Raw genomic sequence first — 13,949 nt, forward strand, 5'->3', positions numbered from 1 at the left:
AATGCATGGCAATAATATGGGAATACTATTCATGTATTCATGCAAGGCACACTTTATAATTGCCAAATATAAATATTTCCATGAGAATACATGGAAATTCAAAAGGTTAATAAATAAATAATTGGATGCATTAGAAATAACAATATAAATGAGAATGGAGCATCAAGAAATCTTTCTCATTCCCTTTAGTTCTCTCTTTTTTTTCATTTCATTATATAATATACTTGTGAAAGTTTTTACTGGAGTTTGTCTGGGTACACAGCATGGAGGTACTAATGTTTTGTTTGGGACTGTCAATTACTGGTTTTTTTTTTTAATCTAGCAAGATGTTATAGATTGAGATCCTTAATGATAGTGGTTAATTTAATTATATAAAAGTCTTTACAATAATTTTTCTGAACATACAACATGGAATAATGATGTTTTGTTTGCCACTGTCAATTGTGTATTTTTATCCCAGCAACAATTTACAGATTGAGCTGCTTGAACTTGGAGACAGAGATAAAAAATTAGGATTGTCATTTCCTAGGCATATAAATCAAATGGGTAATACATTGAAATTTAATTAAAATGGCCTCTTTTTATATTCTATTTCTTATAAGCCACATGTGTGCATTCAGGACAGAATATAAACTTTACGTGCCTATTTTAAAATACACTTGGCTCTATTTTGCAATAAAACTCAGTCATCCTGGCTTTGAGGCAGCTTTTTATCTTCCAATTTCGAATATAACCGGTATAATGAGAACCCTGCTAGGTAAGAAGTAGGATCTTAATGTAGTATTTTGTTTCTGGAGCTTGCAAACAGCCATGGAAACAATCACTCTCTCTCCGATAACTGAAAGAGACATACAGCCAGCTGTACATCAGACAGCAGCCTTGGCTTGCAAATACCAGGGTTGAATAGCTGTTTCTCTGTTCCATTCCATGCAGTGAGGGCACAGTTCCTTTCCTAGTATTTGCTAGTATCAATCCAGCTAAGGTTTTTTATGTGGAGCAAGAGAGGGAATTATGTTCTCCTTTCACTAATATTCAAAATGTATTTAGTTGACCATATGCAATCATTCTGAAACTTAAAGGTTGTGTAGTGCATAGATCTATTTATAAGTTTAGTTTCCTATACAATTCCATAGTATAACTGTATTAAAGAAGAAAGCAGCACTATATTCAATGTAGGTTTTGGAATTAGTAGAAATCTCTGTATTCTGAAGTCCTTGGGCCGAATAGAGACTCGTGTGATTTAGACATGAATGTATAAAATAATGAATTACTTTTCTGCTTCATGCCATGTCCCTCTTCCTTAATTGTAATCATGTAAATTCGCCAGATTTTTCTGATGCAGAGCTATTAGCAAAAATAAATTATAGCATTTAATTAAATAAATAAATCCCAACACAACAACTAAAGAGTTATTTATACCTGTGAAACAGAAAGTTAAACAGCTCATTGAAAAAGATGAACATCTTGGCATCATGTGGCAGGGTGGGAAAAGCAAGACATAAAAAATAAATTGTTATATCCTGTAAATAATCTGAATGGAACCATTTCCAATTGCAGTGCAAATCAATCCTAATAAAATGGCCCTGTTGTAGTAGACAGATTCATCCTGTTTGTGTTGATTTATAACTCAGCTGGATTGATGATGGACCCTGGTGGAGTGATTCCAAGTTAATTCTGTTGACTGACCTTGAATTTACACCATTTTTGTTATAACAGTTATAGTAGAGAGATTGGGGAAAAAAACAATTCACACCAAAATGTCTGAAAATAGGATCTATCTCAAATATTAATACTGCAGAATTCATAAGCATGCCTCAGACATCATTTCAGAAGGAAACATCTGCACTCCTATCACTCACTGTAACCTCCCTCCCCATTTTCCTTTCGAGATATTGGTCAACATTTTTCATTCCAATAGTTTGTCTGTGAAATCTCTTAAATCACATCTACTATTAGAACTGCCTGACCAGTAAATAAACCACTTCGTACTCACATTTTGGCTTTTCTTAATTTGGCCCCCTCCAATATATCGGATTGCAACTCTTAGATCTCAATAAGCCCAATGATATCTGGGAACTTTGGAACTGCACTTCCAACCTATTTGGTTGGAAAAGCTGTTGTTAGCGATAAGGAGCCTAAAAACCAACCCTGCAGTGTAAAATAGATAGTTCATATAACTACGAAAAAATTTCTGCTGGACCAAACTAGTCGGCATCATATGTACAACATATAGCAACTAGATACTTTGGGGAAGTCCAGGAACACAGCATTCATGGCTCTTACGCCGGGGGGGTGGGTGGTATACAGTACTTCTATAAGTGAAGCAAAATGACTCAACCTTCCTCCCATCAGATCTTGGCCTCCTGCTTCAATAGCCAAGTATACATATGCTAATACTCAAAAAAAAAAAATTATAATAGTTAGATCAGCCAAAAGCTTCCCTCTCCTAAACTCCTTCTAAAAGCCATACTCATTCTTTGTCAGCAAGAATTGGAAGATTGTTATAATGTGGGCTCCCTAGTGCTTCCTGAGCTTGCCCAGGACTCTACAGTTCAACCCTAAGCTACAAATATTCTCTTCGTTCTAATCTTAATCATTTTTTCAACCAAATTTTCTGAACTTTTGAAATAGATACTCCAATAAAGATACCAGATTTCCTGACAAGATGTATATTTTTTAGAAGACCAATAATTTACATGTGGATCTTTTAATATGGGCTGAGTTCATACACTGTACTAAATCATATTGTGGTTACTTTATTTGATGTAACATGATGTTAGAATCTAGTCATTCTGGTTTATAGCATAGGATGATGTATGAAACCAATCACTGGGCAACAAATTATGCTTTTAAAATACAGCATAGCCTGCTGAATAAACCAAGCCGTAGAGGAATAAACTTGACTTCCATGGAAGCAAGGTGAGATACAAATGGATGATTACTTTGCATTACTAAACATGCTGATGAGACCAGAGATTAGTTTTGGTTAATGAAGAGGATGGTTTTAGGGGCTCTTGAGTGTATACTGTTTGCATTTGTTAATATGGTGAAGAATGGTAGTTGTTTGCTTTAGTTTGATCAGAGTTTACTCAAGCATCCGAGCAGAACTTTCAGTTCTAAAAAATACGTCATCTTTTACAGCTTTATTGAGTTTCCATATTGAGGTCCTAGAGGATTCTACAAAAAAGGACTATTTCCATGCAGTGTCTTCATAGCAAATAAGAAAAGGGATGTGAAATAGTATCAGAGAATATGTTGGAATAGACTACGGTAGCAATGAAAAATGGAGCCCACAACATTTCACAAGTTCTATGTTTATGAAAGGAACTTCACTGAAGCTATATGTATGGCTAAGCCTACAGTTTAAAAGGCAATTCATAAAATGTAGTTTGGATGAGGGGAGGATTATAGAGATTCAGATTCAACATCAACTCTCCTTTGTATTCGATTTATTCTTCTCATCTCTTGCCCTAAGTGTGCCTTTGAGGATGAAGTTGTGGGGCTTGAAAGTTTAATTTCAAATTAGGCTAAACTCAAACTGATGGAATAGTTTCCATCTGCTTAAAATAGAATTCCTATATTATGATAGGCTAGCTGACAATTAGATGGCAGCAGAGAGATACATAAAACCCTTTTGGTACCTTCTGTTGGCTGCCACGATTTCTGCAGTCCAGATATGGCAACCCTATCCTAAAGATAAGCGAGACCATGCCCTAATTCTATTTCACTTCATTTTTTTTAGCACTGAGATAAATTATGTGGGATAGTGAGGAAAATGAAACAGCAGCAGCTTCTGATGGAAAGAAACAACACAAATGTAAACACATCAATAAATATTTTAAATAAAAAGCTAGATACTTCCCCCCTCAGGAAACTTATTTTGATTTAGTGATTGATGTTTGAAATAGGTGTTATAAGATGTTCTTACTTAGACTACTAAATCCCTACCTGGCATTTTGAATTTTATAGCGGAGCTATTTATTGCGTAGCACAAAAATCCAGAGCTGGCTACTAGCAGCAGGTCCAAGATCAGCACTGAACATATTGAGGTTACTACCTAAGATGCCAGGAATTGAACTGAGACCTTCTCTATGTAAGCACATGCTTTATTCAGTGATGTTTGTTCCCTGCTGAGGTTCTGGCTCTGGCTCTGCATTTACTTACCCCCAAAATTGTTTCTCACGTACGCACAAGCCAAAATTATATATGTATATATTCTACGTGGCCACAAGTCACTTGCTCTTCCTCACTACTCTCACCATCCTATGTCAATAGATAATCTGAGCATGAGTCCTCCAAGGGGGGAGCTACTTTGACGGAAGAAAGAATTGTTCCTCCTATTCAAGTCCTCAAACCCACTTGAGCCAAGGGTTCATACCTTGCTGGCACAGCGCACAAAGCTGGAGCCAGAATATTAGGAGCAGCAGGGGAATTGAAAGATGCCAATGGCAAACTCAACAAAGAACTCTAGCAATCCCACACTAAACAATCTGCCTCCCACAACAACTCAGGCGCAGGAGGGAGAGCAGCGAGGTCTGCAAAGGATGACTCAGCATAATAGATGTGAAGGGAATGCAAGTTTTGCAAGAATTCAAAGCAGAGTTATTCGCTTATACCTTTTGTTTCCCCCCACAAAACTGTTTTTTTAAGACTTTTCACCGCAAAATAAATCGTTTAAAAACCAGGCAATGACATAGTCCCCCTCCCCGCCCAACTGCACTCTCTGAATTCTATTATCCCGTGTTTTGTGTGTCTGTTACTTTGTTTTTATGAGAGAGAAAGACTGGATAACATATTTTCCCCTCTGATTTGTTTCTCCTTTGTGCAACCTCTTCCCACTGGCCAGGAGCAATAACAGTCTGTATACTGGGCCAGTTATTCTGCCCCATCTCTCCCCAGAGCAGGGATGTGTGTATGTGCTATGTTGTGCCACTCTATGGTCACTGTTTATAGTGCTTGTGTCTTCAGCTCAATAGGATCCCCTGGAGGTTCTCTGGATGTATTGGTTGCAATAGGCCGGTCACCTTTGAGAATAGACAGACGTTCTGAGATACTACGCATCCGAGGGAATAAGATGAAGTCGTACAAAAAGCCACCCATCAAACCACCAATAATTGGTCCAACCCAATATACCTGGAAGAACAAAAGACAAAAGCATGGGAAGGGGGAACAAGAAGATAGGTTAGGGATGCAGAAACATCTTAGAGCATTTCAGAAAAAAAAAAAACTTCAGGGCCTTTTCCCATTATTAGCAGATTGAAATCCTCTTCACCCATCATTGATAAATCATAAAGTACGGGCAGCCCATCCAGCAGTTGTAATCAGCTAGTCTCGTCTACTTTATTAGTCTCATCATTGAGTCTGCAAATGGATTCCAAGTAGACCAAAGATTTTCCATAATTGCCCAATCTCTAATTCCATTGATTCAAGTTTGCTTGCAATTTTTGCCACCAAGTTTAGATTCGTATGTTGTCATGTACCTGATAATTAGTAGAATTTTAAAGTGAGGTCAAATAAGTTTGACATTGGGATACTCTGACATTTTCGGTGCCGTCTCAATATTTTATTTCTTTTTGAGTCGAGCAATTGCCTGGAGAAGTCCTTCATTTTTGTTGGCAAGATTTCAGAAGAGATTGCCATTGACTCCTTCCCAGGGCTGAGGTAAGGGAACTGACCCAAGATCACCCAGTTGGCTTTGTGTTTCAGGCAGGATGAGAATTCACTGTCTCCTGGTTTCTAACCTGCTGCTTTTAACCACTACACTAGACTGGCTCTCCCCTCTCAACTTACCCGCAGAATAAAAATTGGAACCGAGTGCATTTTATTTGGGGGACTATTTAAAATATTTACTTTCATGGAAGATTAAAATGCACCCAAGTTGCCTCTGCTATGTTCTCAACCAAATAATATCTCACTTGGGACTTCCTGGGAGCCAAATTTCAAGAGTTTGGATGCTGCTTTGGATAAAGATATAAAAGATTCCCCTTTCTGAAGTTGCAATTGTTTCTCCAAATTCAGAGAGGCAAAATCAGATGATCTTTCAGCCCCTGGACTGTTGTTTCAAAGAACTGTAAGATGTCATCATTTCTTATCCTTACAAACCCCTCCCTTACCCAGTGGTTGGTGAAGTTACGGGTTATGACAGCTGGGGCAAAGGATCGGGCAGGATTCATGCCAGCTCCTGTGTAGTATATCTGAAAAAAAGAGTAGGGTTACGACAGGGAAATATTTTTTTTTCATCATGTAATTCAGGTTTCTAATCCTAAAGGGTCCAACTCCCTTATTTATATCTTTGCTTAAATATTAGCATTTATATACTGCCTTTAGGCACATGCACAAGGCAAATAGTAAATACATAATATAGCAACAATAAATTTCATTAAAGCATCAAAATCAAACTTAAAAATAATATAAACTAAAAATAATGTATACCCATTGAAAGGCAGTTTAAAAGATACAATTAAAATATTGAAAGGGGCAAGTTGTTATGCTGAGTAGATTACATATAGCAACCTGGAAACTCTTTCTAGCAAGAGTGGTTCATCTGAATTCCAAGAACCGCTGAATTTATTTCATGTGGCCATAGGCTTAATTTCAAAAGCCGCCTTCAAATCCTGGCCGTGATAAAAGCTGTTCCAGAAAAAGGCATGACCATCCCCAAAGATTCCCTTTGGAAGATTGGTATGCTTGATGGGAAGAAAGACCCCTTCCCTGCTGTTTTTTAGATTCAAAATGGTTAAACAGAAAAAAAAAAAAAAAACTGCTGGAAGAATAGGATGCAGTTAATCCTCCATCCAGGCCTGGTCAGGTGGCTACTTCAGAGACTGCCTAAATGTATTACAACTGGCTATATATTGGTGCATCTTGCACATTGAATCATTACCCCAAAGAGGTGTCCAAGTGTGAGGGAGAATCCAACTGCCAGGGCCACCGATCCCATGCGTCCGTTACGTCTCTCATCGTAGGTGGCAAAGACACAGAGGACAAACTGTAGGGTCAGGATGATTTCCACAATGGTAGCTTGGCTTACGTTTACACTAGGGTGCATCTGTAGCCAGAAGATATGTGGAAGGATAAAAAAACCATGAGGAACAGCAAAAGTTATCATTCATTCCATACCTAACTATACCTTTAGGGACTTTGGTTTCCAGAAATTATTTATGCATACCAGGAGGAAATAATTGATTGCACTTACATCTAGAATAAATTTGTAGAATAAAGATATTAGATTTTAATAGTGCCCATGTGATTATCTGCCAGACCTCATTCTAGTCAAACTAGAGGTTCAACAAGGTGGGGCAGGAATAAAAGAAAGTAAAATAGGTTTATAAAGCAACAGGAAGTCTGTAGCCAGGAGGAAAGCTTTTGAGATGCATAGATAAATGAATGAGGCAAATCTGAGAGTCTATTATCTATATCAAGTGGATAAATCAAACATAACTGCATTTTCTAATAGGGTTAGGGTTAGGGTTAGGCCTGTCTCACATATAGCTGATTTTCTTCCTTTAGTTCTCTATTGTCTATAGGGTGGAGGCTGGATCCTGACAACTCCCAGAGACATGCTTATCCAGTTAATTAATGCTGATGAGCCCTTAATCTTTATGAATCATCCTGACTTGGTTTTTGGAACCTGAGGTAAACTTATATTTCAATTATTAATCTAGGATTAATTATTTAATTACTCCTAAAAGCCATCTACTCCAACTTTTCCACACTACACCTCTAACCAAAGAAGCATTTTTTATTAGTACATTAAATATTTTCCTCATCTGAGACCTGAACCCAAGATTTCCCCCATCCCTTTATCTTACCATTTATATGTGTACAGTATATATGTGTCTAGGTGAGCAAAAAGAGAAAATGTAAGAGCAGGGATTCTTAAATCCACAAACTCCATTTTTGATTCCAACCAGTTTTAGCTAAATTATACCTCGCCGCCCCCACCAGCGCACTCTTCAAAATTAGGAGTTCAAGAGGGCTGCAAAGGGTAAGCCCTCTCTCCCTGTAGTAAAGTTCAAGCACCCATTTGTGAGTTGTGAATTTGCAGACTTTCTAAATCATGCCTGCTTGCAGAGTCCTCTTTTACTCCCAGCTGACTAGGCTTCAGAGTCAGTTCCTGGCTTGAAGTATGTTTTGATGGCCACCCATCTTTGCTGACTAGTGGATTTGATTGAGGTGAATTTAAGGGAGGTATTTTAATTTCTCACAACACCATCCAAGGTGATGTTTTGGCAAAAATTAAAATGGCAACTAGACTCACTCCTTTTTGGTATTCAGAGCACCAAGGAGTGAGGTAAAATGTATCTAGAGAATCCCTGCTAGTTTTCCTTTAGTCTATGTCTCTGACTTGTTGTCTTCTTTTTATGATACCTTTTTTTAAAGACTGGACTGGAATTAACATTCTGTCAGTTTGCAGCCTCTCACCAAAGAGTGCATCTCATACTTAATGCACAGGGTGCATCCTCACCTAACCTACAAATTTCTAACTGCCTCTGGATGAATACTGGGGTCCAATTGCATACAATTTTCTCCTCAGAGTCAAGGTCTTGGAAACAGCTGGTTAGCACATCTCGTACTGAACAGGTTATTTGTACAATTTGGAGCTGAAAGTGATACTCTCCTCTCCTGTGGCAGGAAAATCAGTGAAACGGTGGCATTTTACTGATTCAAAAAATAAAGCATAGAGAGACTTGGAAATAATACTAATACTAATAATGCCCCTGCTGAGTTTCAAAGCACCAATATTTGACTTACAAGGCAAAATTTATATTGACTACAGGTAGTCCTCATTTAGTGACCACAATTGGGAAGGGCAACTCAGCCATTAAGCAAAGCATTGGCTAAGTGAAACCACAACCATTCTTATGATTTTATTTTAGCTTTCCTTTGCTTGACAGAAGGTCATAGATGCAAGGAATCGTTGTAACGTTACTTTTTCATAATTGTAACTTCAAATGGTCACTAAATGAGGACTATCTGTATTCTAGTAAAACGGGTAGTGGTCTAAAAGCCACTAGAGGCCATGGATTGGCTTAGCTGAAGGGGCAGTCCTTCTTCTGCAAAGTAGCCAATGAGCTGCTGAGGTTTGTCCATGGGACATTGTAGCTCAATGTATTGTAAAGTGGAAAATACGGAATTTTGGATGTCGAGCAGAGAAATGTACCTTGAGGTTGCTTGACCGGTAAGTGAGGGATTAAGGCCCTTCAAAAACAGATGCTTGCCTGTTCTAACAGCAAGACAACCAGGCAGTGCTGAGAAACTCCGAATCAGCAAGGGAACTAATGGGTATATTTCAGTTTTTCCCATAGCAAAAATGGGAGGAAATCAGTTCAATTTAGGGCTTCTCACTAGAAGACACAATGATGTTAATGCATCATGACAGTGCCTTTTTTCGGCTCTGTATCCATAAAGTTGTCTTCATTTCATTCCCAGTCTGTGGGGGTTTGGTCTTCTCTGAACTTGGTTATTTGCTTACAGAAGTTTCATTACTAACTGGGTAACATAATCAGTGATGTTATTTAGTTGTGTAATGAAACATTTGCGAGAAAACAACCAAGCTCAGAGAGGACCAAGTATTCAAAGTTCAACCCTGAACTATAGAAATTATCTTGTATTACCATCGCCGGCCTGTGAATGAGACAGTACCAGTGTTAAAATAACAGTCTAAAGGCAGCCTCATGATGTATAAAATCTGTTAACAGACAAACCTCTAAATAGAATTAAGATAGTTTCATAGTATCTAAGAGAAGGATGAATACAGATGCCTTCCATTCATCTGGAACATAATTGTATCATAAGAATTAATCTAGGAATTTTAATATTCATTAATGTGCACCTCCAAAATTTGATATCTGAAATTAGTTCACCAGCAAAGTGTAAAAATATGACAGGTACAGTACACTAACAAAGAATGCATTTAAAACAATCTAATTCACTCAGACTTTGATTATTCCAAGAAACATTCCTAGTATAATTTTCATTCAGATAATTGATATTTAAATATGTTTCAATTATTGCTCAAATCCAAAATATGTCAATTCAAAATCCATAATTAAAAAGCTTTTAAACTCAGCTGAAACGCTAGTCTGATAGCTTCTAAATACAGCACTTTTGCTTCCTGAAAACAGTTCATTTACTACAAAAAGGGAATTTACTATCCAAGGGAAGCTTTTGCTATTCAAGGGAAGCTTTTAATATGCCATTACTCTAAGGATGAGAATCCTGAGAATTCTTTCACTTGAAATGTTCCTGTGTTTTTGCATAAACTTCTAACTTTACTTTTTTTACACAAACAAAAATAAGTTTCACAATTAGTAATAGTGATAGTATTAGCTGATTTCCATCAAGGAATATTCTAGGAGTAGAGTGGGTTTTTACATCACATAATATAATATTATTATACATATAATATTTTTATATTTGCTAAATTTATATGCCGCCCATCTCACTATCAAGCAAATCTGGGCTTTCAGGTAATATATCTGAAAACCTTCAAATTAAGATTGTTTTTAACAAGAACAATGTTCTCTGATATGATCAACCAGCCAGGTGGGGAATCCAAAGATTTGGTTGGGAAAACAATGCTTGCTTTTCTTTCGAAATATGTAATAGAAGTGATTTACTTCAAAACTAACTGCAGATCTGATTTAAAGTTACAACAATGATAACATTCTTTCATGAAAAGTGCTTTTGATAACATCCTTAAAAAAATAATTTGTATCTCTCTCATCCTCCCTCTCTTTAACTACTTTTCTTATTATATCCAATTACACTGATATAAAATTCTATCGTATTCTCTTTTATGCTCTGTACTCATACAAAGACATACGTTGAGTATCCTGGGCAATCTGGCTTTTACCCAATAACTACTCGCAAGATACTTCTTGAGATGAAAATAATATACTCATGAAAATATTTCAATTCTTGTTTCAGGTTCTATGCTAGCAGCTTCATCCTTCTAGATTTAGTGTTAACAAGCTCTCCTATATGGGATATACTTTGTACCTTCATTCTTCTGGTTCCCAATAATCTCCCTAGTAATCCAGATTCTAAAGGGCACAGTGTGCAGCCCTTTAGAGAATCTCCTACACACAGCAATGCTAACTCATTTCTTGTCTACAGCTTTAGGGATACCCCCCTCTTAAAAACATTTTGAGACAGCTTTGTATGATCCCATTACCATGTTGAGTGCCAGGTTACCCCGTAGTGCTGCTGGGGTGACTCCATAAAGCACAGCTGCACCGGCCAGTCCTCCCAACACCTGGGCCACCACGTAGAAGACAGCACGGAAGAGGGAAAGCTGCGAGCCCAACAGAAAGGCCATGGTAACAGCTGGGTTGATGTGGGCACCACTTACATGGCCTAGAGACTGTACCATGGTGGCTGCTACCAAGCCAAAAGCCAGGGCCACCTGTAGAACATTTAAGGGCCCAACAATCCAACGAAGGGAAGCCCCCAGCCCAAAAAACACATAGAACATAGTCCCGAAGAACTCGGCAAAAACAGCTCTCCAAAAGGAGGATAAGCGTGCCTCCCACATGACGGGTCAGGAGGAGGACAGAGACTGAGCAGGGTGCAGCAGGATGATCTTGAAGCTCACTGCTGCTTGCTGCACCACCCCTCCACCTAAGCCCCTTGTTTTGTATTGTGGCTGTGAACTTTATAAGGTTTGCTAGTATAGTCCAGCCCAGGAGGTGGGAACTCAGATTGACTGATTGGACTCTCTTAACTCTTCACTGTCTGACCTAAAGGTTTAGGCAGAAGCCAATCCCTAGCTCCTGTAGTTACTAACAGAGCTTTAACTCCAATAATTCGAACTCTTTCATTTCCATTTTTCCCTTTTCCTTGCTTAGATGATTTACTTCCATTTTCTTCTTAGCAATTATTGTAGTAAGATCCCAAGCAAATGGCTTCAGTGGCATTCATTGGGAAGTAGGGGAGGTGGTTTGGAGTCCTCCTTCACAATCCACATCAGTGGCTTGGAGGGTAGGGGGGCACTTGCATGTCCTTCCCAGTGCAGAGGTGCATGAGAGGGAAACGACCTAATTTCCAACATTTGCAAGCAGCCAGAGGTTTTGACTACTTATGACATGTCATTTTTGGATCATGTGTGTGATTGCCAGGGAAGTGTCCGCTGCTGTCATTGGATATTGTCTCTTTAGTTTTTTCCATTGCTCTCAACAAATTCATGAGTTGTCAGAAAACTATACTGGTATGGAATTTGCTATTTTGATTGATGATCACTATGGTGCTATATCTCTGTCGCCTCTGAGTGCATCTCTACCGCCACCTAAGTGTGTCCAGAAAGTACTAAACATACTTTTTTGTATGTTGCCTCTGTCTCATTATCAGATAACTTTAGATGTCCTGGAATGCAAGTAGTGTTTTCAGTGTTATGCCAGCAGAAGGCCTTCCATATGGATGGTCTTAAGAACATGGAGAAAAGGGCCTGAGATGATGTAGTCAGGGTTGATCTGTCAGGTTTGCATTTGGACTTCCTCCTTTCATTTGGACACTAGGTTTTGTACCTGTGGTGCACGGCTGTTTTGGCATGGACCAGAAACCAGGCTTCTGCAGCCAATTTGTGGTTTACTTTTTATTGTTGTTCCAATAATTCCATCAGTTGAAATTGTTGCTTCCTAAACTGAGAGACTATAACCCAAAGCACCTGACAGACGGATATTTCACAGGTACCATTCCTATTTTTGAATACCATTTCCATGCATGTTGCATGGGAGATGGACAGAGGGCCTTCCTCTGATTTTTTGTTGTTCTATGAGGAAGATTGGAACCCAACTTCTGCAACTGCTCTAGGTGCTATGTTATGAAGAATAGGTTGACTTGTCCATCTGCACACAGATTGAAAAAAAATCCATTCTCAAAATCCAACTCTTTAATTATACTTATCCAGTGTTGCACAAATCTGGTTGATTGCTAGATGAAATCAAGATCTCTCTCTTACCACTTAAGATCAGTAGGTTGACAGGTCAATAGAGTAATTATTTTGAGAAAATGTTATGGCATGTATTAAAGAACACCATAGAGTTTATATATATATTCTTTTATATATACCCAGTTCTTAGGAACATTATGTCAGTGGCCGCAACGAAGCAGCACAAATTATTAATGAAGGATGGTTATGTTGCAGTCAAGAGAGAGCAACTCTTCATTGTCAACTAGTAGTCATTAGACCATTAGACTGTCCCATCTGGACAGTCCTTTGGAAAAAACAAACAGGAAAAAATGGATTGGGCAGAGTGCTGGGACCTTACAATCCTTGCCCCAGCATATCCTATACAGTGATTAGGGTTTGATGACATTCAGATTTTGGCCAGTGGGGAAACCAATCCCTGCCTATACAGCATTATGCAATACAATTGTATAGTCAGCAACATGGGAAGGTCCTATTCTGGATGCCCAGTAAGGATGCATTCTGGGGTAGCAAGATTTAAGGTGATAGGGTTCTCAAGGTTCCAGAAGAGAAGGAAAGCACTACAGAAACAGATGCATGGAGATGTTTGTGTCAGTTCTCTGCTACACCAGATTTACCTCCAACATCATACCTAACAGCCTGATAGGGAACCAATTTTGTGTAGTGTTAAATGGTTAGAGAAATCAAGGAGACTGTGACTACTTGTCCTGCCTTAGGCATGAAAGCTGGCTGGGTGACTTTGGGCCAGTCATTCTCTCATAGCCCATCTCAACTCAAAGGGCTGTTGTTGTGAGGAAAATAGGAAGAGGAAGGAGTATTAGGAATCTTCACCACCTTGAGTTATTTATAAAAACAATAAAGGTGGAATAAAAATCTAATAAGTAATAGATTTTGCACACCTTGTGACTGTTCTTGAATAAATGGGGAGCAGGGGAAGAGAAATGCTGCATTAAGAAAACGTTAAGGCTGTCTCACTCATGGGCTTGAGGCAAGGTGAAGGCAGCATGACTGGGACTCA

The 13,949-nt window shown here is 38.5% G+C and overlaps 1 protein-coding gene across 1 annotated transcript; it reads right to left on the reverse strand.

Annotated features, from left to right (window-relative positions):
• Nucleotides 1-696: 696 nt before the first annotated feature.
• MIP (major intrinsic protein of lens fiber) lies at nucleotides 697-11,648 on the reverse strand. The gene is made up of 4 exons (XM_034412379.3): nucleotides 11,180-11,648; nucleotides 6,884-7,048; nucleotides 6,114-6,194; nucleotides 697-5,133 (listed from the first exon to the last, which is right to left on the reverse strand). The coding sequence occupies exons 1-4, from the start codon at nucleotides 11,537-11,539 to the stop codon at nucleotides 4,948-4,950; spliced, it is 792 nt and encodes a 263-aa protein (XP_034268270.2). The 5' UTR covers nucleotides 11,540-11,648; the 3' UTR covers nucleotides 697-4,947.
• Between the last annotated feature and the right edge of the window lie 2,301 nt (nucleotides 11,649-13,949).

This window comes from Pantherophis guttatus, chromosome 2 (assembly GCF_059756535.1).
Source record: "Pantherophis guttatus breed Tessera chromosome 2, ASM5975653v1, whole genome shotgun sequence".
In the NCBI taxonomy this organism is placed as follows: Eukaryota; Metazoa; Chordata; class Lepidosauria; order Squamata; family Colubridae; genus Pantherophis; species Pantherophis guttatus.

Coding starts and splice junctions, on each gene's coding strand:
- MIP (XM_034412379.3), bottom strand. CDS start 11,539: ATGTGGGAGGCACGCTTATCCTCCTTTTGGAGAGCTGTTTTTGCCGAG. Junction 6,195..6,883: donor CACTTGGACACCTCTTTGGG/GTAATGATTCAA, acceptor TCTTTTTTTCAG/ATATACTACACAGGAGCTGG. Junction 5,134..6,113: donor GTAACTTCACCAACCACTGG/GTAAGGGAGGGG, acceptor TTGTTCTTCCAG/GTATATTGGGTTGGACCAAT.